The 26,811-nt window shown below is 41.5% G+C and overlaps 3 protein-coding genes across 3 annotated transcripts; 2 read left to right on the forward strand and 1 right to left on the reverse strand.

Annotated features, from left to right (window-relative positions):
* Positions 1–35: 35 nt before the first annotated feature.
* LOC106601076 (hemoglobin subunit alpha-4) lies at positions 36–952 on the forward strand. Its single transcript, XM_014192981.2, has 3 exons — positions 36–222; positions 400–607; positions 687–952. Exons 1-3 carry the CDS (start codon positions 128–130, stop codon positions 813–815), a joined length of 432 nt encoding a protein of 143 aa, XP_014048456.1. The 5' UTR covers positions 36–127; the 3' UTR covers positions 816–952.
* A 16,389-nt stretch (positions 953–17,341) lies between these two features.
* Positions 17,342–18,247, reverse strand: LOC100136584 (beta-globin). The gene is made up of 3 exons (NM_001123672.1): positions 18,135–18,247; positions 17,689–17,911; positions 17,342–17,535 (listed from the first exon to the last, which is right to left on the reverse strand). Exons 1-3 carry the CDS (start codon positions 18,224–18,226, stop codon positions 17,407–17,409), a joined length of 444 nt encoding a protein of 147 aa, NP_001117144.1. The 5' UTR covers positions 18,227–18,247; the 3' UTR covers positions 17,342–17,406.
* A 1,736-nt stretch (positions 18,248–19,983) lies between these two features.
* On the forward strand, positions 19,984–20,997 carry LOC106601077 (hemoglobin subunit alpha-like). Its single transcript, XM_014192982.2, has 3 exons — positions 19,984–20,247; positions 20,472–20,679; positions 20,790–20,997. The coding sequence occupies exons 1-3, from the start codon at positions 20,153–20,155 to the stop codon at positions 20,916–20,918; spliced, it is 432 nt and encodes a 143-aa protein (XP_014048457.2). The 5' UTR covers positions 19,984–20,152; the 3' UTR covers positions 20,919–20,997.
* The last annotated feature ends 5,814 nt before the right edge of the window (positions 20,998–26,811 follow it).

Below are 26,811 nucleotides of genomic sequence, written 5' to 3' on the forward strand. Positions count from 1 at the left end.
AGGAGCTGAGATTATATCGGGGTGTGCCTTTTCTCATGCCTCAATAAAAACAGCCTCTGAGAAGTCAACGCTCATACGCTTCTTTTCTCAGGATCGTCATTTAAGTGGATAAACGGACAAAACAGCTATGAGTCTCTCAGCCAAGGACAAAGCCAACGTGAAGGCCATCTGGGGCAAAATCCTCCCTAAATCCGATGAGATTGGAGAACAGGCTCTTTCCAGGTAATTACATAACGATGTATGATCAATTATAGACTTTAACACATAACTCCTCAGTCAATTATAATAGAAGCTATGAATGCGTATAGCTATCTCAGCAAAAATATGGTCGGGATCCCCGATCGTGTGAATGATTATTTAAAATGAATTTTGTCTCACCTCATTTCTAATGTCCGACAGGATGCTCGTCGTCTACCCCCAGACCAAGGCCTACTTCTCCCACTGGGCTTCCGTGGCCCCCGGTTCCGCTCCAGTGAAGAAGCACGGCATCACCATCATGAATCAGATCGATGAATGTGTTGGCAACTTGGACGACCTTTTTGGTTTCTTGACCAAGCTCAGTGAACTGCACGCCACCAAGCTGAGGGTGGACCCCACCAACTTCAAGGTAAGAGAAAAATACACACAAAAATCTGAGTTTTTACCTGTGGGAAGGTGAAATAATCAATTTCCCTTTTCCTTTGCAGATCCTGGCTCACAACCTGATTGTGGTCGTTGCCGCCTACTTCCCCGCAGAATTCACCCCCGAGATCCATTTGTCCGTGGACAAGTTCCTGCAGCAACTGGCTCTGGCCCTGGCAGAGAAGTACCGCTAAACCGGAGTTCAGCTGCTAAACTGTCATCCGAGCTAGAAGCTCACAGTCTTACATCAGAATTAGACGTTCATCCGTGTTTCTCAAACATAATGTCCTTCCGATATTGATACACTGACAATAAAGCTAAATGAAACTGAGGTGTTTGTTTTCCATTTTCGTTGTCTCACATTCAATACCCATAGGGGCACAGGGGCACGTACCCCCCCCCCGACGTCCTCTTAAAAAACAAAATTATGATAATAATATTTTTTTTCTCTGTAATACAACTAGCCATTTAGCAATTGTATGAAGTTGGCTTTAGCTAGTTCAGATGGGTTCCCAAACTCATAACTATCTACAATCAGGGGCGGAAATCCCGGGGGGACACGACCCCCCCATCCTGGGAAAAATATGATTTGTCCTCCCCAATATATCACTGAAACATAACTATGTCATTTAAATAATATTAATAATACGCAATGAAAGCAATTGTGCTGATTAAGATTGCGTGTCCACAAAAGATTGCGACCCCCCCACCCTTTGCCTCACAATGGTTTGATCCACTGCAAGTTCCTTAGTTGGCAAGGTAACAGAGGGGTCGTATCCACTGTCTGAAAGGCACTCAATGAACGTAACTGACGTGAGGTTAATCCAGTCAATCGCGCACACACACTAGCTGAATATGCAGAGCTAGCGCGCAAATATTAACTATTAAGCTAGCTAGTACCTATTCCATTTATGTGGCCTCGTCAAAGATGGAATCTTTGCTATCGTCAATTTATTCCAAGATCAGCATGCAGATGATGTAAATTAGTGCTTCAAAGTCCATGTGATAAGGTTAGCGATAAACTGAAGTCCAAACTGAACAGAACTACACTCTCTTCTACCATTGTCTTAAATATATTTAATGGTCTCGTTGCAAAAGCTAAATTGTCGCAAGGGAACTTTTATTTATTTATTTTATTTCACCTTTATTTAACCCGGGTAGCAAAGATTATAGCAAACACCACTGAAACGGAATTGGTGCTCGCTAGCTTTGCAAATTCAACTATTGTTGGAAGCCAGCCAATATGAAAGAAACTATTAAAATTACAAAAGGTTGCAGCATATGTTGTGTAAATGGTGAACTCATATAGCTGTCAACTCTTGTCATTTTAATCCGTTTCACATTTGCTAGCTACCTTTTAGATCGAAGCCCAAATAGAATGATAAAAGATAAGATGATAGAAGCCCATCTCCTACTGTAAATAACCTACACACTGTGTGTGTGTGTAGCCAGCCAGCCAGGTAGAAAAATGGCTGAAAAATAAAAGACAGACATCAGAGTATTTTTCAGTACACCAAAACGCAAAGTAAGAACCCTAGTAGCCTAATATCTCAAAGACTAGTTGATAAAATGTTCATAAGAAAGAAATGAAATTCTAATGGAAATGTTTCACAATGATGTCATTAGGCAGAGCAGGCAACAGATGGCACACAGACAGCAGAGTTGGGGACAGATATGCAGGGACAGACTGGCAGAGACAGGGAGTCTCAGGTAAGTTTGTTGAGTCTTTGTTTGGCAACATTATGAAAGGTTCTCAATTTTTTTAACTTGTAAAATAGGAACATAATTGGAAAATGCCATGGATACCCCCACTCTCAACTTAAACTGGTGACTGAACTAAGATTTGTTAAAGGCAATGGTATTGCTGTTGTGATTAGTTGTGTAGTTTTGGGTACCGGTAGTTAGGAGTACGGCAAACACCTTATTTCTTTGGTTCCTCAATATACATTTACCATATTACAACGTAGGCTATGTGTTACAGCACTACTTTTGGTGTCCCCCTCAGGAATTGCTCTTGAGAAAATTTCATGTAATTGTCCCCTCCAAAGTTGATATCAGATTTTCGCCCCTGTCTACAATAAGCCATTTCAGGCTATCAATCAAGTTAGAGAAGCAAGTTTGTCAAAAATTCTCCAAATTAGGGACCACCCCACAGCCATCACTTACTTTGTTTCCCCTCAGAAGCCCCTGCTCACATTGTCTTGTGTTTTACAGTGCATTCGGAAAGAATTCAGATCCATTTACTTTTTCCACATTTTGTTACGTTACAGATTTATTTTAACGTTTACTAAATAGTTTTCCCCCCATAAATCTACACACAATAACCCACAATGACAAATCAAAAACTGGAGGAGTCATGTGGGATTGCAGAATTTTAGAGAGCTCCTACCAGCATGTAAATATTGAAATTCAACGGCATACACTTTCATTTGTCTTAATATATTGACTTCAAGTACAGTTTAATATAAAGATAATTTACATTTTGAAACATCTCTGTTGGTGCTGACATCTTCAGGACAGGAATACCGGTTTACTTAACGGAGGAATAAACACACATGTTCATCATTGGTGTTTAAACCAGAACGGGGAAAAATGCACTTTATTTATTTTCTGTTGCAGTTTGTTTGTTATAAACACAGTGATCAGCTGGGTTCTGTGTAAAACCATTTTCACTAAGGTGATCATGCAACATTTTGTTCCAGTTCCTTCCTGACTGTTTCAGGCCGTAGTGACTTGTTCAGTTTGCAGACTAGTTGCTCACCTGTATCTGACCTGACTTCAAAACCCTCTGGTTGCTCCATGTACACTTCACAGTCAATAGGAGCATGTAGATATGCTGTTTTGACATCCATCGGATGTAACTCTAAGTCATACTGAGCTGCTAGCTGCATCAAACAGCGTACTGATGTCATATTTGCAGTTGGAGAAAAAGTCTCCTTATAGTCTATTCCTGCCACTTGACTATACCCCTTGCAACATATCTTGCCTTGTATGTCTCAGTCTCATCTGAATTGTTTTTGACCGCATAGACCCACCTGCCCCCCACTGCATTTTTATCCTCTGGCAGTGTGGTTAATGTGAATGTATCATTTTCCCTAAGGGAATCCATCTCCTCCTTCATAGCAGTAGCCCAAATCTCTGATTTTGGTGAAATCATTGCTTCTTTGAAGGTTTGTGGTGCATTGCACATTACTCTGTAGCAGTAGTCAACACTAGGTGGTATCTGGTCATCACATTTCACTTTACACTCATAAGTCTTTTAAGTACTGGGGTTTCTTCCTCGCTCTGTCTGGATAGCGTGGACTCTGACCATCTGAAGTCTCAATTTGCACATCTTGTGTCTCTTCTGAGTTTTGATCTGCCATCTTGGCTTTCGGCATGGGGTTTTCAAATCTCTCCCCATGAAGATCATCACTGATTTCCAAATCTGTCTGAGTTTGGTGTTCGACTACACCTTTTGTAACACACTTGACTAATCTGTTTTTAAGAACTTTCACAGTGTCTGGGTAGTAGACTAGGTATGCTGGACTATTTTTATCATACCCGACAAAAATACCCTTTTCACATCTTGAGTCTAACTTTTTCTTGTTCTGTCTATATGCATAGCAAACAGATCCAAATTCTTTCATCTTTGAAAGATCAGGCTTTCTCCCAGTAAACATGTAGTGTGGAGTCTGTCCTACACGCTTATTGTAACACCTATTGCGAATTACTGCAGCAGTCATTACAGCATATGTCCACAAGTTCTTTGGTAGGTTGCTTTCAAGTAGCATGCATATTGCCATTTCGAACAGTGTTCTCCAATTTCTCTCAGCGGTCCCATTTTGATGGGGTGAGTAAGGGGCTTCATGTCTTATGGCGTTCTTACTGAGCAGTGACTGGAACTCTTTGGCTGTGAACTCTGTGCCATTATCTGACCTGACACACTTTATTTTCCCATAAGGGGCCACATCAGCAATAAACTTCTCAGTAGCTTTTACAGTATCACTCTTTGCTTTTAGGAAATACACAAAAACTGCCCCTGAATAATCATCCGTAAATGCTAGAGTATATCTGAACCCATCTTTCGCCTCTGGCTCAATAGGGCCAGCCAAATCAGTGTGCACAAGCTCAAGAGCCGCTTTTGCCTTTTCATCAGGCTCTCTGTTTCTGCTCTGAACAAATTTTCCCTGAGTGCAGATTTCACAGTTGAGGGTAGATTTGTCAATCTTACCTGTGATTTTCATTCCCTCTGTCACATTTTCTAACTTTGACACATCCTCAAAATTACAGTGGCCAAGAATTTTGTGCCATGTGTGAATATCATAGCACCCATGACATCCATCATCATTTTCATCACTTACAGTGTTAAGATAGTAAAGTCTATCGTACTCCTCGATGTCAAAAGTGGTACCGTTCTTGTGGATGAGCTTGTTACACCCCTGTCGAAAGTTGACTGAAGCTCCGTTGGCTGTCGCTGCTTTAACAGAGAAAATGTCCTGTGGAAACGACGGCACGTACAGCGCCTTCGTCAGCGTTGTTTTTACCCGACGACCCGTGTTGTCTCTCAGGTAAACCTCCGCTGCACCTCTCCTCTCCGCGACACCATTCGTTCTTGCTCCGTCAGCCAGCTCCACGGAATGTTTTTCCGGTTTCGTCAAACTCCTTAAACTTCCCGATGTCCCTGACTATATGTGACGTTGCTCCCGTATCAACCATCAGCCCTTTCTGTTTCAGTCCACTAACCTGACAGTCACTTATTCTGAATGCAAATGTGTGACTTTCAGCATCTGTTGCTTGTTTCACATTGTCTCTTCTTTTTCGTCTGCAATTTGCGTCAGTATGAGTGGAGCTCTTGCAAAAACTACACCACTGTCTCCGTTCTTTGCGCTCTCCAGTAACGGTACATTCTCGGGCCTTGTGCCCTTTCTGGCCACAGTTGAAGCAGGTTATCTCGGTCCCTTTATCTCTCCCTCTTGGCCAGCTAACTTTAATGTTACTTGCCTTCATCACGTTGTCGTCAGTGGAAATGGCGCTAAACTTCTCGGTGCTTTCATAGCTCCTCAACTTGGTTTTGAACTTGCCAAACGTTGTCGGCTCGTCACTCTGCGTTATGTGGATGGCAAACGGCTTAAATGATTCGGGCAAACCTTTGAGAATCATTGCAATCAACAGCCCGTCACTTAAAGTCTTTTCAGCATTTCTCAGTGCTGTAATAGCCGTCTCAGCACGAATGATATAGTCCGTAACACTTTCGTCAGCGGCTTTCTGAAGAGAAGTTAGTTCAGTGTAGAGGCTAATCACACGTGGCTTCCCTTTACCTGTATAATGTTCCCTCAATATCTTCAACGCTTTTCTCCCATCATCTGCTGCTTCTCTCATTATCAGGGAAAGACTTTTATCATCCAAAACCTGTATCAATTCGGCGTAGGCTTCTTCATTTTTCTCTCTGTCTCCATCTTCATCCACGCTCAATTTGGCGGCCTTTAGCCCAAGCAAACGCAAGTGCCCCAAAAACTTTGTCTCCCATAACTCGTAGTTTTTTTCATCTCCGTCGAAATATAATCTATTCCATCGGCTTCCATGTTCCCTCCTGGGCCCATAACCTGTTGGTGCTGACATCTTCAGGACAGGAATACCGGTTTACTTAACGGAGGAATAAACACACATGTTCATCATTGGTGTTTTAACCAGAACGGGGAAAAATGCACTTTATTTATTTTCGCACATGCGCAGTCATACATCTCTCATAGGGCATGACTGTACCAGTGTAAGAACACAACTCAACAACATATTAGTCCACATGCCAACATGCTAAAGTGGCGTAATTGGAATTTCGACACACGATAAAAACGTATTCAAGGCTAACGCGGTATTCGCAGAAGGCCACATCCACTAGCAAACAAACAGTAAGACCTCCCGAACACCCCCACCAAGACATAGATAAACATGTAAATCCAGAGAAATCGGTCAATCTTTAGGATCTATTTGAGCAAATGGGAAATTCAACTCGATTTTGTTGGATGTTGCATCAGATTTCTCCACAATAAAAACAACAACTATCGAGTTGAAGGAAACAGTTGATGCGATACAAGAGAGGATGGATGAGGCAGAGTGACGGATTTCAACAGCGAAAGATACCATCTCCCGTCTGAGGAAGGGTAATGAGAATCACGTGAAAAAACTGGATATATTGTGGAATCCTGTTGAATCATTTGAGAACAGAAGTAGGAGAAATACGGTGAGATTGGTTCATCTGAAAGAGGGGAGTGAGGCTGGTGGTGGACTAATCTCGTGTGTGCAGAAAAACATCGCAGAAGGATTTGGATTTGATGACAGGCCCGAATTAGAAATTGAACGAACACATCACAGTTTAACGATGCCTGACGAGAATAGGCCCCAGAGAACAGTTATCCTCCGCTTCCTACGATCTACAGCCCGGGACAAAGGTACTTAAAGCGGCGAAAGAAAGGTGTGGCGTTCAGTGGGAAGGCCGCCGGCTGTCTCTTTCCACCAGACTTGTTCAAGGAACTGGCAATGAAGAGGAAGAAGTTTGCAACGGCGAAGAAACAGCTACACGAGCACGTTAGGCTCGTTAGGCCACTCCTCATGGACCATAAGGAATTTTGAGTTGAAACTGCAGGTTATTTTCTGCAGCATCAAAGACAGTTCTGTGATGATTGACTCATCGAGAAGCAACGTTAAATTCCTAGTTGCTTTGTTTTATTTTGGGATTGGTTTTCTACGTTTATTTACACTGTTTTACAGTTCAGCTAAAGCATATATTGTGAAATGTTATATAATGATGTTCATTAGAGTTGCCACGTGTTAAATGGGACACTTCATGCTCACAGGCTATAATTACTCAGCACAAATATGGTTATGTAAACAGAATCTCATAGAATATAAATGGTTGTGGTAACCAAGTGAAGAGGAAAAATATGTTGACATTTAAAATCAAAACAGGCAGATATTGTGTTCATACAGGAATCACATTTAAGACACAGAGGCACTGAAATTTAGAGGAGGCTGGGTTGCAGAAATGTATCATAGCTCGTTTAATTCCAAACAAAATGGGGTTGATTATTCTGATAAGCAAAATACTTAATTTTGTAATGTTGAAGCAACACTCTGAGGAGTTTAGCAGTCTTATCTGCATTGAGGCTTTTATTACGAAAAAAAAGTATGAAATGTATGCATTCACTACTGTAAGTCACTCTGGATAAGAGCGTCTGCTAAATGACTAAAATGTAAAATGTAAATTAATGGGATTAAGGTAGTGTTATGCAACATATATGCTCCCAACAAGGAGGACCCTGATTTTTCTCATGAGGTCAAAGTAATACTGGGAAATATTGAAGGGCTCCTAATCTCAGCTCGTTACCTGTATAAAAGACACCTGGGAGCCAGAAATCTTTCTGATTGAGAGTGGGTCAAATACTTATTTCCCTCATTAAAATGCAAATCAATTTATAACTTTTGACATGCGTTTTTATGGATTTTTTGGTTGTTATTCTGTCTCTCACTGTTCAAATAAACCTACCATTAAAATTATAGACTGATCATTTCTTTGTCAGTGGGCAAACGTACAAAACCAGCAAATACTTTTTCCCTCACTGTAGATGATCAGATAGCCATGTAGAAAACCTGGACTGTAATATACCAGAAGAGGAGGTTAGAGATGCCATTTTATCTATGAAAGCAGGGAAATCACCTGGTCTGGACAGCCTTCCTGTAGAATATTATAAAAAGTATATTGAGATATTTGTATTGCCAGTGGTTAACCAGGAGGTATTTAAAAATGGCTCCCTTCCGGACACCTTTTAGTGAGCCTTTGATATCGCTGATTCCTAAAAAGGATAGAGTTACTACAGAACCTGGGAATTTTAGAGCTATCAGCCTCCTTGCGATACGCTTAGAGAAGGCACTACCTTATAATGAAAGGAATTCGTACATAGGGACCAAGTAGGATTTATTAAGAACAAAACCTCAACTGATAATACATCTCATGTGGTTAAACCTCTCAAATATAGTTCCTATCGCTGCTGTCTCCTTAGATGCTGAGAAGGCATTTGATAGGGTAGAGTGGGCTTTTCTCTTAAGAACCCTATAAAAATGTTGTTTTGGACCTGACTTCTGTAAATGGATAGGGGTCCTCTATTCCAATCCTAAAGCAACAGTACTTACGAATGGAATTATGTCTCCTTTTTTAGTCTTTCTAGAGGCACAAGGCAGGGTTGCTTGCTCTCCCCTCTCCTGTTCACCATAGTTTTAGAGCCTCTTGCGACAATGATAAGAACAGATCCAGATATTAGGGGTGTACATGGAGGAGAAAAAGAGCACAAGCTGCTTATGTATGCAGATGATATTCTACTGCTGGTCTCTGATCCTCTTCAGTCTGTACCATGATTACTTACATGTATTGAATCATATGTTAGTATGTCCGGCTACAAAATTCATTGGAATAAGTTTGAAGCAATGCTAATTAATATCATATGTTACTCTGGAGCCGTTACCCCCATTTAATTTGAGATGGGTTCCTAATTGGATAAAATATTTGGGTATTAAGTTGAGCTCAAATTTGGAGGAAGTCATGGGACTAAATTGTGATCCACTGCTAGTCAAGATTAAGACCAATTTAGAAAAATTGGAAAATATAAAACTTTCTTTATGGGGTAAGATCAACGTGATTAAAATGGTTGTAGTCCCACAACTTAATTATATCTCTCCAATGTTACCTATGAATAATCCATACCAGTATTTTAAACAATATGACAAATTAACAAAGTACGTTTTGTGGGATAGGAAAAAACCCAGGATTAATATAAAGTGCTCACCAAGGGATGTAGTAGGCTTGGCTTTACCAGATGTTACATTGTACAATTTATCGTTTGAAATGGCAAAATTGGTGAAGCATTGGGGCAAAAGGGATGCTGGCTTAGATTGGATTACAATAGAACGGGAACTAAGTTAACCTTTCACCCCTGTTGATACTCTGTCACATAGTCTTACAGGGCAGAGGTCTGTCAAACTCCCAACCCAATTTTGTTACACTCAAAAGAGGTGTGGAGAACAGTACACAAGATAAGTGGAATTTCACATCTAAAACAAGGATACTCATCATCGTGGCACAATCCTAGGCTACTGTCACGGTTCTCGTCGGTAGAAATGGACCAAAACGCAGCAGGCATGCGGTTGTTCATTTTGAACATTTATTCACTCCAAAATGAACACAAAAATAACAAAAGAGAACGAACGATAAACTGACAGTCCTGTAATGTTGACATACACTAACACAGAACAATCTCCCACAAATGACAAACACACCCTAATATATGGGACTCTCAATCAAAGGCAAGTAGACAACACCTGCCTTCAACTGAGAGTCCCAACCCCAATTAACCAAACATAGAAACAGACACACTAGACTAAACATAGAATACATGAAAACCAAACAGTGCCCAAAAACCCCGGAATACTTAAATCAAATGCCCCTTCAACAAACACACCACCCCGAACCACATAAAACGAATACCCTCTGCCACGTCCTGACCAAACTACAATACCAATTAACCTTATACTGGCCAGGACGTGACAGCTACGGATAGGAAAGAAGTCTGTGTACTGGAAACAGTGGCCAATGAAAGGAATTCATACTGTAGGTGATCTGTACAATGAAGACGTTTTAATGTCATATTCAGATTTGGTACAAAAATGATGCGGGAGACCAGGGACATTTCTGTAAATATTTAGAATTGAGAGAATGTTTGTTAACCGGCTATCAACGGAATCCAGGAAAGAACCCAATAGCTGAGTATTTGGAATTTCCCAAACATAAAGCAGCCATTTTCTACTCAATATTTAGTCATCTGTAGAGTAAAGACTGTAAAAACCTCAGAACAATATGGCAAATTGACCTAAAGTGTGAAATTGAGGATGATACCTGGTTGAAGATCTTGTCCAGCTCAGGGAGGAACATAAGGGAAGCCAGGGGGAAACTAAGTCAATACAAGACACTACATAGGTTTGATTGGACCCCAACAAGGCTTCAGAAGATGGGCCTGACCAACAATTCTCTGTGTCGGAAATTCCAAAAGACACTGGGACATTTTTACACGCAATATGGAAATGTATATTAGTGCTACCTTTCTGGAAGGATGTTTTGAAATATCTGGAGGAATGGTGGGGCTCAACAATTCCAGTTTCAACAAGAATTTGTCTTTTAGGCGATAGAACAGAGTTACCTAATGTAACAAATGAGGAATTTGCACTGATCACTGTTGGTGTGGTTACAGTAGCTAGAGTAATACTTAGAATTTGGAAGGGTCATGCGACTCCTACTCTGAAACAGTGGATAGAATCAATGTTGGAGGTAGCATCTTTTGAACAAATGCTTGCTTGGATCACTGGTAGAAACAACAATTCTAGAACCTGAACGTGCTTTATTTGTCATGTTTCTAAGACTGGGAGGTGATTACTTATGCTTGTGAACCCATTTAGTTCTGTATTGTAACCTGTGAGAAACTATTTGACTGTGTATATGTGCTATGTTGGAGGATATGTGATGCTCAATGTTTTTATGCTGCACTATATTTTATTTTTATGTTTAATAAATACAACTTTAATAACAAAAAAATGTAAATATCACATTTACATTAGTATTCAGACCCTTTTCTCAGTACTTTGTTGAAGCACCTTTGGCAGTGATTACAGCCTTGAGTCGTCTTGGGTATGTCGCTACAGGCTTGGCACACCTGTATTTGGGGAATTTCTCCAATTCTTCTCTGCAGATCCACAAGCTCTTGTCAGGTTGGATGGGGAGTGTCGCTGCAGCACAGCTATTTTCAGGTCTCTCCAGAAATGTTTGACCGGGTTCAAGTCTCTGGCTGGGCCACTCAAGGACATTCAGAGACTTGTCCCGAAGCCACTCCTGCGTTTCTATATTTTTTATGTAACCTTTATTTAACTAGGCAAGTCAGTTAAGAACAAATTCTTATTTACAATGACAGCCTACACTGGCAAAACCCGGACGATACTGGGACAATTTTGCGCCGCCCTATTGGACTCCCAATCACGGTCGGTTGTGATACAGCCAGGATTCGAACCAGGGTGTCTGTAGTGACACATCTTCAAGACCGCTGCGCCGCTCGGGCTGTGTCTTGGCTTGTCTTGGCTGTGTGCTTAGGGTTGTTTTCCTGTTGGACGGTGAACCTTTGCCCCTGTCTGAGGTCATGAGTGCGCTGGAGCAGGTTTTCATCAAGAAAACTGTACTTTGTTCCTTTCATCTTTCCCTCGATCCTGACTAGTCTTAAAGTCCCAGCCACTGAAAAACATCCCCACAGCATGATGCTGCCACCACCGTGCTTCACTGTAGGGATGGTGCCAGGTTTCCTTCCGATGTGTTGCTTGGCATTCAGGCCAAAGAGTTCAATCTTGGTTTCATCAGACCAGATAATCTTGTTTCTTATGGTCTGAGACTCCTTTAGGTGCCTTTTGGCAACTCCAAGCGGGCTAGAATGTTCCTTTTACTGAGGAGTGGCTTCCATCTGGCCAATCTACCATAAAGGCCTGATTGGTGGAGAGCTGCAGAGATGGTTGTTCTTCTGGAAGGTTCTCCCATCTCCACAGAAAAACTCTGGAGCTCTGTTAAAGTGACCATAGGGTTCTTGGTGACCTCCCTGACCAAGGCCCTACTTCCCCGATTGCTCAATTTGGCTGGGCGGCCAGCTCTAGGAAGAGTCTTGGTGGTTCCAAACTTCTTTCATTTAAAAATGATGGAGGCCGCTTTGTTCTTGAGGACCTTCAATGGTGCAGAAATATTTTGGAACCCTTCCCAAGATCTGTGCCTCGACACTATCCTGTCTCGGAGCTCTACGGACAATTCCTTCGACCTCATGGCTTGATTTTTGCTCTGACATGCACTGTCATCTGTGGGACCTTATATAGACAGATGTGTGCCTTTTCAAATGTCCAATCTATTGAATTTACCACAGGTAAAAGATGGTCAATGGAAACAGGATCCACCTGAGCTCAATTTGGAGTCTCATAGCAAAGGATCTGAATACTTATGGAAATAAGGTTCCATTTGCAAAAATTATTATATACAGTGCCTTGCGAAAGTATTCAGCCCCCTTGAACTTTTCGACCTTTTGCCACATTTCAGGCTTCAAACATAAAGATATAAAACTGTAATTTTTTGTGAAGAATCAACAACAAGTGGGACACAATCATGAAGTGGAACGAAATTTATTGGATATTTCAAACTTTTTTAACAAATAAAAAACTGAAATTGGCCGTGCAAAATTATTCAGCCCCCTTAAGTTAATACTTTGTAGCGTCACCTTTTGCTGCGATTACAGCTGTAAGTCGCTTGGGGTATGTCTCTATCAGTTTTGCACATCGAGAGACTGACATTTTTGCCCATTCCTCCTTGCAAAACAGCTCGAGCTCAGTGAGGTTGGATGGAGAGCGTTTGTGAACAGCAGTTTTCAGTTCTTTCCACAGATTCTCGATTGGATTCAGGTCTGGACTTTGACTTGGCCATTCTAACACCTGGATATGTTTATTTGTGAACCATTCCATTGTAGATTTTGCTTTATGTTTTGGATCATTGTCTTGTTGGAAGACAAATCTCCGTCCCAGTCTCAGGTCTTTTGCAGACTCCATCAGGTTTTCTTCCAGAATGGTCCTGTATTTGGCTCCATCCATCTTCCCATCAATGTTAACCATCTTCCCTGCCCCTGCTGAAGAAAAGCAGGCCCAAACCATGATGCTGCCACCACCATGTTTGACAGTGGGGATGGTGTGTTCAGGGTGATGAGCTGTGTTGCTTTTACGCCAAACATAACGTTTTGCATTGTTGCCAAAAAGTTCGATTTTGGTTTCATCTGACCAGAGCACCTTCTTCCACATGTTTGGTGTGTTTCCCAGGTGGCTAGTGGCAAACTTTAAACGACACTTTCTATGGATATCTTTAAGAAATGGCTTTCTTCTTGCCACTCTTCCATAAAGGCCAGATTTGGGCAGTATACGACTGATTGTTGTCCTATGGACAGAGTCTCCCACCTCAGCTGTAGATCTCTGCAGTTCATCCAGAGTGATCATGGGCCTCTTGGCTGCATCTCTGATCAGTCTTCTCCTTGTATGAGCTGAAAGTTTAGAGGGACGGCCGGGTCTTCGTAGATTTGCAGTGGTCTGATACTCCTTCCATTTCAATATTATCGCTTGCACAGTGCTCCTTGGGATGTTTAAAGCTTGGGAAATCTTTTTGTATCCAAATCCGGCTTGAAACTTCTCCACAACAGTATCTCGGACCTGCCTGGTGTATTCCTTGTTCTTCATGATGCTCTCTGCGCTTTAAACGGACCTCTGAGACTATCACAGAGCAGGTGCATTTATACGGAGACTTGATTACACACAGGTGGATTCTATTTATCATCATTAGTCATTTAGGTCAACATTGGATCATTCAGAGATCCTCACTGAACTTCTGGAGAGAGTTTGCTGCACTGAAAGTAAAGGGGCTGAATAATTTAGCACGGCCAATTTTTCAGTTTTTTATTTGTTAAAAAAGTTTGAAATATCCAATAAATTTCGTTCCACTTCATAATTGTGTCCCACTTGTTGTTCATTCTTCACAAAAAATTACAGTTTTATATCTTTATGTTTGAAGCCTGAAATGTGGCAAAAGGTCGAAAAGTTCAAGGGGGCCGAATACTTTCGCAAGGCACTGTATATTTTTTTTCATTTTGTCATTATGGGGTACTGTGTGTAGATTGATTAAATTGTTTTTCCTCATCAATTTTAGAATAAGTCTAATGTCACAAAGTGTGGAAATAGTCAAGGGGTCTGAATATTTTCTGAATGAACTGTATGCTGTGGCCAGACATGACTCTGTATTGTCATATAGCCTACAGGCAGGATAGCATGATTGATTTCCCTGCTGTAACTTACCACACAAGGCCATTTATGGAACTATAGGGAAATGGGGCCGTCTTGGGAACTTTCCCCCCCAGTTGACTGCAGCATAACCTGTTAGGGCTAGGGGGCAGTATTGACACGGCTGGATAAAAAACGTACCCGATTTAATCTGGTTACTACTCCTGCCCAGTAACTAGAATATGCATATAATTATTGGCTTTGGATAGAAAACACCCTAAAGTTTCTAAAACTGTTTGAATGGTGTCTGTGAGTATAACAGAACTCATATGGCAGGCCAAAACCTGAGAAGATTCCATGCAGGAAGTGGCCTGTCTGACAAGTTGTGTTTCATCTGGGCTCTTTTTATTGAAGATTTAGGATCTTTGCAATAACGTGACACTTCCTACGGCTCCCATAGGCTCTCAGAGCCCGGGAAAAAGCTGAAGGATATCGAGGCAAGCTCTGGCTGAAACACATTATCGCGTTTGGCAAGTGGCCGCTCAGAGTACTGTGGGTTTAGGCGCGTGCCCGAGTCGACCGAATGCTTTATTTTCTTTCCTCTGTTTACCTAAATGCAGATTCCCGGTCGGAATATTATCGCTTTTTTACAAGAAAAATGGCATAAAAATGGATTTTAAACAGCGGTTGACATGCTTCGAGGTACGGTAATGGAATATTTAGAATTTTTTTGTCAGGAATTGCGCCATGCTCATCACCCTTATTTACCCTTTCGGATAGTGTCTTGAACGCACGAACAAAACGCCGCTGTTTGGATATAACTATGGATTATTTTGAACCAAACCAACATTTGTTATTGAAGTAGAAGTCCTGGGAGTGCATTCTGACGAAGACAGCAAAGGTAATAACATTTTTCTTATAGTAAATGTGACTTTTCTGAGTGCTAAACTTGCAGGGTGTCTAAATAGCTAGCCCTGTGATGCCGGGCTATCTACTGAGAATATTGCAAAATGTGCTTTCACCGAAAAGCTATTTTAAAATCGGACATATCGAGTGCATAGAGGAGTTCTGTATCTATAATTCTTAAAATAATTGTTATGCTTTTTGTGAACGTTTATCGTGAGTAATTTAGTAAATTCACCGGCAGTGTTCAGTGGGAATGCTAGTCACATGCTAGTCACATGCTAATGTAAAAAGCTGTTTTTTTATATAAATATGAACTTGATTGAACAAAACATGCATGTATTGTATAACATAATGTCCTAGGGTTGTCATCTGATGAAGATCATCAAAGGTTAGTGCTGCATTTAGCTGTGGTTTGGGTTTATGTGACATTATATGCTAGCTTGAAAAATGGGTGTCTGATTATTTCTGGCTGGGTACTCTGCTGACATAATCTGATGTTTTGCTTTCGTTGTAAACGCCTTTTTGAAATCGGACAGTGTGGTTAGATTAACGAGAGTCTTGTCTTTAAAATGGTGTAAAATAGTCATATGTTTGAAAAATTGAAGTTTTTGCATTTCTAAGGTTTTTGAATAACGCGCCACGGGATTACACTGGCTGTTACGTAGGTGGGACGATTTGGTGCCACCTATCCTAGAGAGGATAACAACCTTATTTTCTATTTTGGGTCAGACTCAAGTCATAGCCTATAGCACACATCTTTGTATAATTGTATTAAATATTTGAAAGAATCAGGACTCAAACAAACTTGTTTAACCTCTCTTGGGTAGGTGGGATGCTAGCGGATTTTTCTCAGGTTTATGCCTGCCATATGAGTTCTGTTATACTCACAGACATCATTCAAACAGTTTTAGAAACTTCAGAGTGTTTGCTATCCAAATCTACTAATAATATGCATATTCTAGTTCCTGGGCCCGAGTAGTTGGCCGTTTAATTTGGGTACGTTTTTCATCCGCCCGTGAAAATACTGCCCCCTACCCAAGAGATATTAACATGAGAATAGGATGTTTGACGTCTTCAAGATGTAAGATGACAACACGGTGTAACATTTTACATTTCAGAATTGAAGGCAATTCATTATCAGTGGGAGAAGGCTACGTTTGCTAGGCAGATCTCAGGAGCTTGTTGGTATTCCAATAGGCCTATGTTGTAGCGGCCTATAAAACCAACAAACATTTTATTACCTACCATATTGTTGCTTTAGTAAAAATCTGGTTTATTAATTGTCAATCGACAATGATCAAGAGCTCATTCATGATTTTCAATGAATAAGATTTGACTGCTAATTTGACCAAATCACAGACTTGAATACAGGTTAACCTAGGGTGTGTAGGCAATCACTGACTATGGCTGCAAATAGGCTATTGACGGCTTATTATGCTTTACGAGATAATGAACTAAATCACAGATCGAGCACATCATTGCGCACTTGTCACACATCATGAAAATATTGAGGCAAAAAGTACACAGTAGCCTAGTGGCAAAATAACTCAATTGATTGAATATGAAATTGAGTTCAGTATGATTGAAAAAGCCTTTATATGCCCATGTATGTAGGCTATGTTTTAATACAGTCATCTTGGTTTTCATTTGAACCATACTTTTATCCTTCACTTGTTTGTAACATTTGCAGATATTTCGGTAACTTTGTTTTTGTAGTCAGCTTCGTTATGATGTTATCCGCAGTCACAGTCCGACAGGCTAGACATATTGATTCTATGTTTAGCAGAGATCTTCTGTAAATGAAGTGACGCAGAAGGGCAAAAAAGCATCTAACCATGCACTTTGGCTGCTCTATTAGTGGTCTATTGATGTTAAGAATTTTGTCGTGGAACTGTCCCTGCCACCCCACTCCTTCTAAAAAATAAATACTTTTTTATAAATACAAATACAATAGTTTGTTTCAACGTCTTTATTTTCACTCAGGCAGGGATGTCAGAACATAATCACTTGTCTGGGGTGCATTTAGAAGTACCGGCTGCCCATGGCTGCGACAACCACTTTCATGAACTTCTGCCAGGTTGCCTGGATTTCAGGAGTGAAAGAGGCTCCGAACTTGGCGGCAATGACAATTGTGAGGACGTCAGCCAACACCTGTGGACAAAAGACAAAGAAGGAAGATGTTCAATAAGACTGACGGTTTAGTTTTACCTTTGGAATTAGACGTGTTGCTCTGATTGTTATATGTGTAGGCTTACATCAGTAAAGCCTAAAATATAAGCCTATTTCTCAAGACAGAAGACATACCCTGAAATTGTCAGGGTCGACGAAGAGTTTGTTGGCGTGGGTCTCGCTCAGTGACTTGTATGTGGCCAAGATGTTGCCCATGTTCTTCACAGCTTTATCCAGAGCTCCACACACGACCTTGCCGTGAGCAGCAACTTTGGGGTTGCCCATGATTGCTGCGGGAGTGGACACGTCTCCGAAAGAGCCGAAATAACGCTGAGTCCAGGGGTAGACGATCAGGACTCTGTCATTGCAAGAACACCGAAATATGTTAATATTTTCAAATGTATTTAAATTATATGCCTAACTAATACTCTAACATGCTCCATTCAAACTTAACAATATCAACTCAATATTAATAGTAATGATAAGATAACAGGACAAGTATAATAGTGTTAGAATTACTCATGATCATCTACACTATATATTAAATTATATATTTGAAAGAGGCTGAAGCCATGACCTACCTTGCCAGAGCCAGTGGTCCGACCTCATTGATATCTACTTTGCCCCAGACAGCACTGATGGTGCTCTTCTCGGCGTCTGTCCAGTCAACCATGTTGTCAGTGTTTGATCTCCGGTTTTGCAACAAGATTAAACAAATGAATGTCTTGTGTAGGGAGACACTGCATGCAATTTATATTTATGAGTGGTCTCCGCCCACTGGAGGCGGCGCATATGATTGGCTCTGGCAAAGATCAGTATTAGCCAAGTGAGCGCTTCAGCTCTCGGACTTGATGACAGTAATTCCAATAAATTATCTGTTAAAAACAACAGTAAATGCTAGTTGTTACAGAATAAAGTCTGTAGGTTAGATTCTAAAATCTGGAAGCATATGTAAATAGGCCTATACAGTTTTATCTAGATTACCAACGTTTCAAAATTGCCATGATCACTAGCTAAACAGTTTTAATGTATCCAACTGATGCAAGAATAAAAGGTTATGGCAAAACTCTTCCGAAGATTACATTTCCTTCATTGCAGTGTATAAGGCTATTCAAATGAAAAAATAGAAAGAGATGCAATCAATAACAAATAAAAAATGAATTTGGAAAATGTGATAATTCCTGCTAATTCCGGTTGGGGGAGATTTTCGGCACAACACCGGTCTACTATTTGACACAGTTTCTTATCTACGACAAAATGATGCCTTCCTTTTTTAATCGGGGTATTCAGACCGGTCTCACCCATTTTAAGTGATTAATTTCAAGACATTAAATATGATAAGCAGGAATGTCCTGTATTATTTGCAGATGGGTGTGTACCCATGTCCTCGCATGACCTCTGTCTTCCTCTGACTTTTTTCCGATCATAATTCGAAGTCCAATCAACCTTGTAATTGGGAATCATATCCAACTTCCATTGAACCCCAGAGTAGGCATATCATAGATACATACAGCCCGTCATTGTAAATAAGAATGTGTTCTTAACATACTTGCCTAGTTAAATAAAGGTTAAATTAAAAATACAAATGTTAAACACGTCACTTTGGATAAATATTTTCCAATTGAATGCAGGTCTTTGAAGGTGGATTTGATTTTTGCAATTTAATTTACCAATGTAATATATTGTAGAACTGCGTCATAATCAAGGTCTATACAATTTCAAATAGCCAATAAACTATTAATGAATTATTTGGTTATTTTGGCAAAAGAAGCTGCATCTTTTGAATTAACTTATTGGAAATATATGCTCGTTAGGCTACTCTGAAAGATCTCGTTTATGCAACGAAAAATTAACATAATAATAATAATAATAATTATCTTCATCAAACAAATTGTAAAATTGTTGACATCTGTTTCATCTGGTGCAATTGATTTAAATGCATTATGTTACAGTACAGTCAGAAGATTCAATTGTAGGCTACAAAAAGTTAATTAGGCCCTAATGATGGATATTATTAGAACAAGCCCTATGACATCTTATTTAATATTTCATAAACGCCAAAATAACGGTCCCTACTCTTTCATTATTTAACGTTATTTAGGATATAAAATTACATTTTGCCAATTAACTATAAATTCAATATTTGGTTATTTTGGCAAAAGTAGCTGCAACTTTAGAATTAACCTATTGGAAATATATGCTTGATTACACTGAAATGATTCGTTTTATGCAACAAAATAAATAATAATCTTTATCAATCAAACTGTAAAATTGTTGCATCTGGTAGACCTACAATTAATGTATATGCATTGCGCAAAAAGGAACAAAATTAATGATGGATATTATTAGAAACATAGCCCTCTGACATATTATTGAAGTTTTTAATAAAAATCGCTAACTTAATATTTTATAAAAGCCAAGATAACGTTTCTAACTCTTGGATTTTGACCAAGAGGGCTGCAGTGTAGGGGGAGTGTACCCTAGTAGCTGGGCGTGTCTGCCGCTCTACTGTAATATAAAGGGACCTAGTTGTATCGGCAGTCATCTTCTTCAGTTCATTTCTTGTAGATTTAATACAGGTCAATCAAAAAGGAACAAAATGAGTCTGACAGCAAAGGACAAATCTGTGGTCAAGGCCTTCTGGGGCAAGATTAGTGGAAAGGCAGATGTTCTCGGCGCTGAGGCTTTGGGAAGGTAAGCCCTCTTAAAGAAAGAATGATGAGATTGGTTGTGTTTAACCTGCTGACAGAGGCCTATGTGCCTACCCCGAATAAGCATTTTAACATACAATAAGTCAACTACTTTCATTACGTTGTAGACAGAAGACGATGGGAGAAATATGATACGCGTAATGCTTAGTAGTTCAGCATCCAATAAAAACTCCTATAATAGGAACTATTCTGTACCTTCCTTTGCAGGATGCTGACTGCTTACCCCCAGACTAAGACCTACTTCTCCCACTGGGCTGACCTGAGCCCCGGCTCTGCCCCAGTCAAGAAGCATGGAGGCGTCATCATGGGTGCAATTGGTAATGCTGTCGGACTGATGGACGACCTCGTGGGGGGAATGAGTGCTCTCAGCGATCTGCACGCCTTTAAACTGCGCGTTGACCCTGGAAACTTCAAGGTTTGCCCTCAGATAACCTATTGTCTGTATATTGATCCCTCTCGAAATCAACTCTGTGTGTTGCTATGGCATTAATCCTTCAATATTAACTTTTAAAATATACTTTTCAGATTCTGTCCCACAACATCCTTGTCACCCTGGCTATTCACTTCCCTGCGGATTTCACTCCCGAAGTGCACATTGCTGTGGATAAATTCCTTGCAGCTTTGTCCGCTGCCCTGGCTGACAAATACAGATAAGACCATCATGAAAGTCCATAATTGGACTCCAGTTCCTGCTCTGTTGTTATTACAATAAAATGAACAGCCAATGAATGAAGTTACGTCCTCTGTTGTGTCCTTATTCCACCACAGTTTACCATCACAAAGTCATATCTGAATTTCATCACTATCACATCTAGATTGAATACATTGAATGAAGAAAGGAAGGGATTAAGTACTAAATAGTGCTTTAGGTCCACCATCCACTAGCTCACCATGTTCTTCTCCATATCTTTGGTTAGCCTATCTAATACGTGTAACATGAATTTTGTTGACCTCATTTAATATTTGATGAATAGGGAGTAGTTACAGATAGGGGTTGGTAATATGAAGACGGTAGAGGCACAATGAAAACCTATTCAGAGATGAACAAATATGTATTTTATTTCTACATGAATTTTAAATAGTTTAATAACTTTTTAAAACTGTAAAAATGACCATATAATTTGCAACAAGATACTTCATAGAATGGCCTATTTTGTATTTTCAATGCAGTGAATTTGGTGGGGGAAGTGAAATCAGCTTTGAAAAACGAACACGTTGTGTTATACTGTATATACCACACTATATACTCACTCTCATTCTGGAAGTTCCGTGCCTCCACTTTCTCTCAAACAAAACACCTTTCGGCACCGTGGCATTTTGTAGTTTATTTTGATACATTAATATTTAGGATTGTTTTTTGTTGTTGTAATAAAGTATATTTGCGCATCTCTGAACCTACATGTCTGTAAGTTAAATGGTTTTACTATTTCGTACAAACGTGTATTGTTTTGTGAATTTGTTGAGATTTAGTCTAGTAGGCCTACTAGTAGGATAGTCTCTCGGGCTTTTGTTGCACGCCCTTGTTCCTGATTGTTTTTACCCGCAGGCTTGGTTTTACGCGCAGGCTTGGTTTTACGCGCAGGTTAGGCGCAGACATAGCCTAACATATGGGGGGAAAGATTACACATGAGTATTTAAATTCATATGCAGTTTTGCACCGCAAACTATGTTTGATGGGACTACGTGAATTGATGCAATAATTCTTGGAACACTATTTTGTGTGACTCACCATCATCGGATTTGTATGAATAAATCCCTGCATCAGTTACCCTAATGATGGTTCATCTATCAGTGCGCCTATTACAGTTTTTTACAGTTGTGTATTTTATAGTCATCTGACCTGGACTTATTGGTTCCTGAGTTGCTTGACTCGTTCAGAGTTCCTCTCAAAGGGGACAGTGTACAACTGCTTCATCCTGACTTGATGTTGTTTCAGGACTCTAGAAATATTTGTTATGCTTACATTCTCTGTCAACACTTGTCCCAAATCTCTGAGTTTTATGCCGTTGTTTCTGATGACCATATCAACGATTGCAGTTTCCTGCACAGCAGTGAAAATCCTACCTCTCCTGCCTGTAGGAGGTAACCGTTGGGTCCAAAGCAGAAATACAAAAAGAATTACACACAAGTAGGTTTGGAGGCTTTGCTCAATTTACTTCTGTAATGTGCAGTTCAGGCAGATGCCCTTGCAGAATGCACATCTTACCTGTTGTTTTGCCGGAAATTTCTCAGAATAGATGCCACTGTTGAGCATTGCAGATTTGGCTGCACTCTCAGACCAGCCTCTCTCATTGATAGACCATGATTTATTACATGATCAATTATAGTAGCCCTAATCTCATCTGAGACTACAGCTCTTGATCTTCCTCTCAGGCTTCTTCCACCACCGTACCTACTCCTCTCCCTCTCCCAGCCAGTCTTCTTCCTCTGTCAGCCACCTCTCTCTCTGGCTGGTTCCATGTTTACATTATAGTACCACATTATTCATCAGATGTCCCCTTTTGTATAGATGGTAATGTAATTGAAAGACTAACACCTGGGTAGGTGTTCAGCTACAATGGGAATCAGCTGTGGTTGGTCTAATTGTTTTGATAGTATTTCATTTTTTAGATTTGGAATATATTTCAATATGGTATTACTGTACAAATTTGTCTTATTCAATTTTGTGTTGTTTTAGGTTTTGAACTTAAGTATAACAGTTTTGAAAAGAGTATGTAAACATGTGCAAATTGGCCTGTAGGTACATAGAGTTTTGGTGGTGGTTGTGTCTGAGTGAGAAAAGAGTTCATGAAAATTGAAAGATGTAGTCATTGAATGCATTTTGTGCCAAAGCAATGAAAAATGATCCACAGTTTAGCCCACATAGACTGCTGTTGTACTCACTGTGTAAAGAATTTTGAAAAAACTGACCTAAGTATTGAGAAATGGGTCCTAGCGATTGTAAAAAACTGTAAGTAAAACATCCAAATCATCTTTTAAAATGGATTGTGTTACTCAGTGGTGATTTTAGCATGTAACGCTTGGGGGGGGCAAGAAAAATGGGATACATGCCAGCTGTCACGGCTGTTCAAAGGATCGGACCAAAATGCAGCGTGTTCGTAGTTCCACATATTTATTCCGTGAAACTAAATGCAATACACTAAATACTTGAAACACAAAAAACAACAAACCGTGACACAGAGAGGAAAACACACTACTCAAAAGATAATCACCCACAAAAACAGGTGGGACAAACATCTTCATAAATATGACCTCCAATTAGAGGTAACGAGGATCAGCTGCCTCCAATTGGAGATCATCCCAAACAACACCAACATAGAAATAGACAAACTAGAACTAAAACATATAAATAGACAACATAGAAAAACCACCCAAAACACCCCCTGTCACACCCTGACCACTCTACTATAGAAAATGTCCTCTTACAAGGGTCAGGACGTGACACCAGCAAAGCCAATACACATAAAAACAGCTGATATGGCACACTTGCTTAAACAAATGTGGTTTCTACTGACAATTGAGATGTAAAAACAGGCTATAACCTGTTTTATAGGCTATAACCACCAAGTTAGAGCAATAGGCGAAATTAAGAGTTGAAAATAGACCAAATTATTAGCGTCAAAAAAGATAGTCATATAACACTGTTGACGCATTAAATAAGCTTTTAACTTGACACGTCAAATAACACAATTATATTATAGAATGTTGTGTGCTGAATTTGCATGTGCAAGCCAAGCACCACAACCACTATCAGTAGCACTGTCAAAGCTGTACAAAAACAGCAGCCAAACACCACACACCCCGTCACGAACGATGTGTTTACAATCCAGCTTTGGAGAAAATAGACCACATTATTCGGGTGAGGCACATGAGCTACTGACAGCTGTCAACACAACATACACGTAGTATTATTTTCTTAGCTACAGTATACATTTCTCCCTGGCATATTACATCATTTATGCAGCAGCATACAATACATTTTTGGAATCACCTTGTGAAGGTGGTGCAGCGGTCCTTTGTTGGTAAATTTTGTCATCAAAGTCTGGCATTCTCTGGATTTATGGTGGGAACTCGGGGGAAAAAAACAGCCATTCCATTGAATAGCAGGCTAACATTCGTGGTTTATTTGCAATGCTTGCAGTTAGCCACTGATTCCTTCCAAACGACTCGTTGTTGAATTTGCGATTTCCAACTTGTGTATATCAGGTACCAAGAAGACCCAAGTGCAGACTGTGTGAAGTAACAATGTTTACTATAACCACAGAGGCAGGCAAACGACAAGCCAAGGCAGGCAATGGTCGACAATCCAGAGTAGGAGCAAAAGTACAGGACGACAGGCAGGCTCAGGCAGAGTTCAGTAATCAGGCAAAGGTCAAAAACCAGGAGGACGAGAAAAGACAGGACAAACGCTGGTAAACTTGACAAACAAGATGAACTGGCCTACTAGCTGCCATCGATCCTTTTTTGTTTCACTTTCTGTTGGTTAGGTCTAGGTAGGCACGCACCTGTTTTGGGTTAGTTATAGGTAGGGGGGGGTTATTTAGTTTAGCGTAGGATGTCTGTGTTTGTGCGTGATTATGTTTCTTGTCCGTTTTGTGTGCTTGAGGAACGTGTGCTGGTTTTCCTCTGCCTGTGGTTGGTTTCGTTGTGTTCACCACCGCAGAAGTATTTAAGGGCTGTGTCCCTATTTTTTGGCGACCATATCTACTTTCTGGAATAAAGAAGTGTGGTCAAGAATTCTCTGTCTCCTGCGCCTGACTCTACCTCTCCTGCTTTCTTGAGCCAACCCGTGACAGAAATCATGCACCAAACTTGATGGAGTCAGCAGGAGCTTCAGCGCCAACCCTGTCCATGGAGGAAAGAGTTGCCCAACACTCCACCCTGCTCCACCGTCTGGGGACCGCCATGGATCGGGTGTTGGCGCACATGGAGAGCTGGGACCGAAGCGCTCTCGGCCCCCTGAACGCGACAGGTCAACAGCCTGCGTCCCCACCAGCACCCACAGCACCCAGTACCAGTGGGGTGAAACTTGCTTCCCCCAGGGAGTACGATGGGACGGCCGCTGGGTGTAAGGGCTTCTTACTCCAGTTGGAGTTATACCTGGCGACCGTTCGTCCCTCTCCCTCGGGGGAGGAGAGCGTCAGCGTTACCTGTCTCACGGGTAAGGCCCTGGAATGGGCAAACGCCGTGTGGGACAGTCCAGACTCAGCCAGGGACAACTACCCAGAGTTCACACGCCGCTTTCGGGCAGTGTTCGATCATCCCCCGGAGGGGAGAGCGGCGGGTGAGTGGCTGTTTCACCTGAGGCAGGAGACGAGGAGCGCGCAGGATTTTGCTCTCGAGTTCCGGACCCTGGCCGCGGGAGCAGGGTGGAATGAGAGGGCCCTTATAGATCACTACCGTTGTAGTTTGAGGGAGGACGTCCGCCGGGAAATAGCCTGTCGGGACACGACCATCACCCTGGACCAACTGGTGGACCTGTCCATCCGACTGGACAATCTGCTGGCTGCCCGCGGACGTCCGACCCGGGCCATGCTCATTCCACCCTCCAGCCCTCCTGCTCCCACGACTATGGAGATAGGGGGGGCAGCAGCCAGGAAGACTGGAGGGGGAGTTCGCTCCTGCACCTCATGTGGTCGCAGAGGGCACACTGTGGACCGGTGCTGGAGAGACTCACCTGGGAGTCCAGAAGGCAGGCAGAGCACTCCTTTGACACCTCAGGTGAGTCAGCACCAGCCTCACCCAGAGCCCCCTGTCCGTCACATGTATGTGTCAGTGTCTTTTCCTTGTTTCTCCCCTCACTCCCGGTTTAAGGCGCTAGTCGATTCAGGCGCGGCTGGGAGTTTTATGGACCGTGGGGTCGCGGCTAAGTTAGGGATTCCCCTGGTCCAGTTGGACCAACCCTTCCCCGTGCACGCCCTAGACAGTCGACCACTAGGGTCAGGGCTGGTCAGGGAGGCCACTGTGCCACTGGTCATGGTAATGCGGGGGGGTCATGAGGAGCGGATTAGTCTTTTCCTCATTAATTCCCCAGCGTTTCCAGTGGTTCTAGGGATTCCCTGGCTAGCCACTCACAACCCTAAGATTTCGTGGGGACAGAGGGCTCTTAAGGGGTGGTCAAATGAGTGCTCGGGCAGGTGCATAGGGGTTTCCATTGGTGCGACTACGGTGGAGAGTCCAGACCAAGTCTCCACCGTGCACATTCCCTCAGAGTATGCCGATTTGGCTATCGCCTTCAGTAAAACGAAGGCGACCCAATTACCACCTCATCGACGAGGAGACTGTGCGATAAACCTTCAGGTGGGCGCTGCACTTCCTCGTAGTCACGTTTATCCCCTGTCTCAGGAAGAAACAGCGGCTATGGAAACATACGTCACTGAATCCTTGAGGCAGGGATACATTCGGCCATCTAACTCAACCGTCTCCTCAAGCTTCTTTTTTGTGAAGAAGAAGGAGGGAGGTCTGCGCCCGTGCATTGACTATAGAGGTCTAAATGCCATCACAGTGGGTTTCAGTTACCCACTACCTCTCATCGCCTCGGCGATTG

Source organism: Salmo salar, chromosome ssa03 (assembly GCF_905237065.1).
Source record: "Salmo salar chromosome ssa03, Ssal_v3.1, whole genome shotgun sequence".
Lineage (NCBI taxonomy): Eukaryota > Metazoa > Chordata > Actinopteri > Salmoniformes > Salmonidae > Salmo > Salmo salar.

Bases quoted from the DNA above. Each gene is read 5' to 3' on its own strand.
- LOC106601076 (XM_014192981.2), top strand. From the start codon at position 128: ATGAGTCTCTCAGCCAAGGACAAAGCCAACGTGAAGGCCATCTGGGGC. The intron at 223-399 runs GTAATTACATAA...AATGTCCGACAG, and splicing joins GGAGAACAGGCTCTTTCCAG to GATGCTCGTCGTCTACCCCC. The intron at 608-686 runs GTAAGAGAAAAA...TTTCCTTTGCAG, and splicing joins TGGACCCCACCAACTTCAAG to ATCCTGGCTCACAACCTGAT.
- LOC100136584 (NM_001123672.1), bottom strand. From the start codon at position 18,226: ATGGTTGACTGGACAGACGCCGAGAAGAGCACCATCAGTGCTGTCTGG. The intron at 17,912-18,134 runs GTAGGTCATGGC...TTGCAATGACAG, and splicing joins GGACCACTGGCTCTGGCAAG to AGTCCTGATCGTCTACCCCT. The intron at 17,536-17,688 runs GTATGTCTTCTG...TTTTGTCCACAG, and splicing joins TCGACCCTGACAATTTCAGG to GTGTTGGCTGACGTCCTCAC.
- LOC106601077 (XM_014192982.2), top strand. From the start codon at position 20,153: ATGAGTCTGACAGCAAAGGACAAATCTGTGGTCAAGGCCTTCTGGGGC. The intron at 20,248-20,471 runs GTAAGCCCTCTT...CTTCCTTTGCAG, and splicing joins GGCGCTGAGGCTTTGGGAAG to GATGCTGACTGCTTACCCCC. The intron at 20,680-20,789 runs GTTTGCCCTCAG...TATACTTTTCAG, and splicing joins TTGACCCTGGAAACTTCAAG to ATTCTGTCCCACAACATCCT.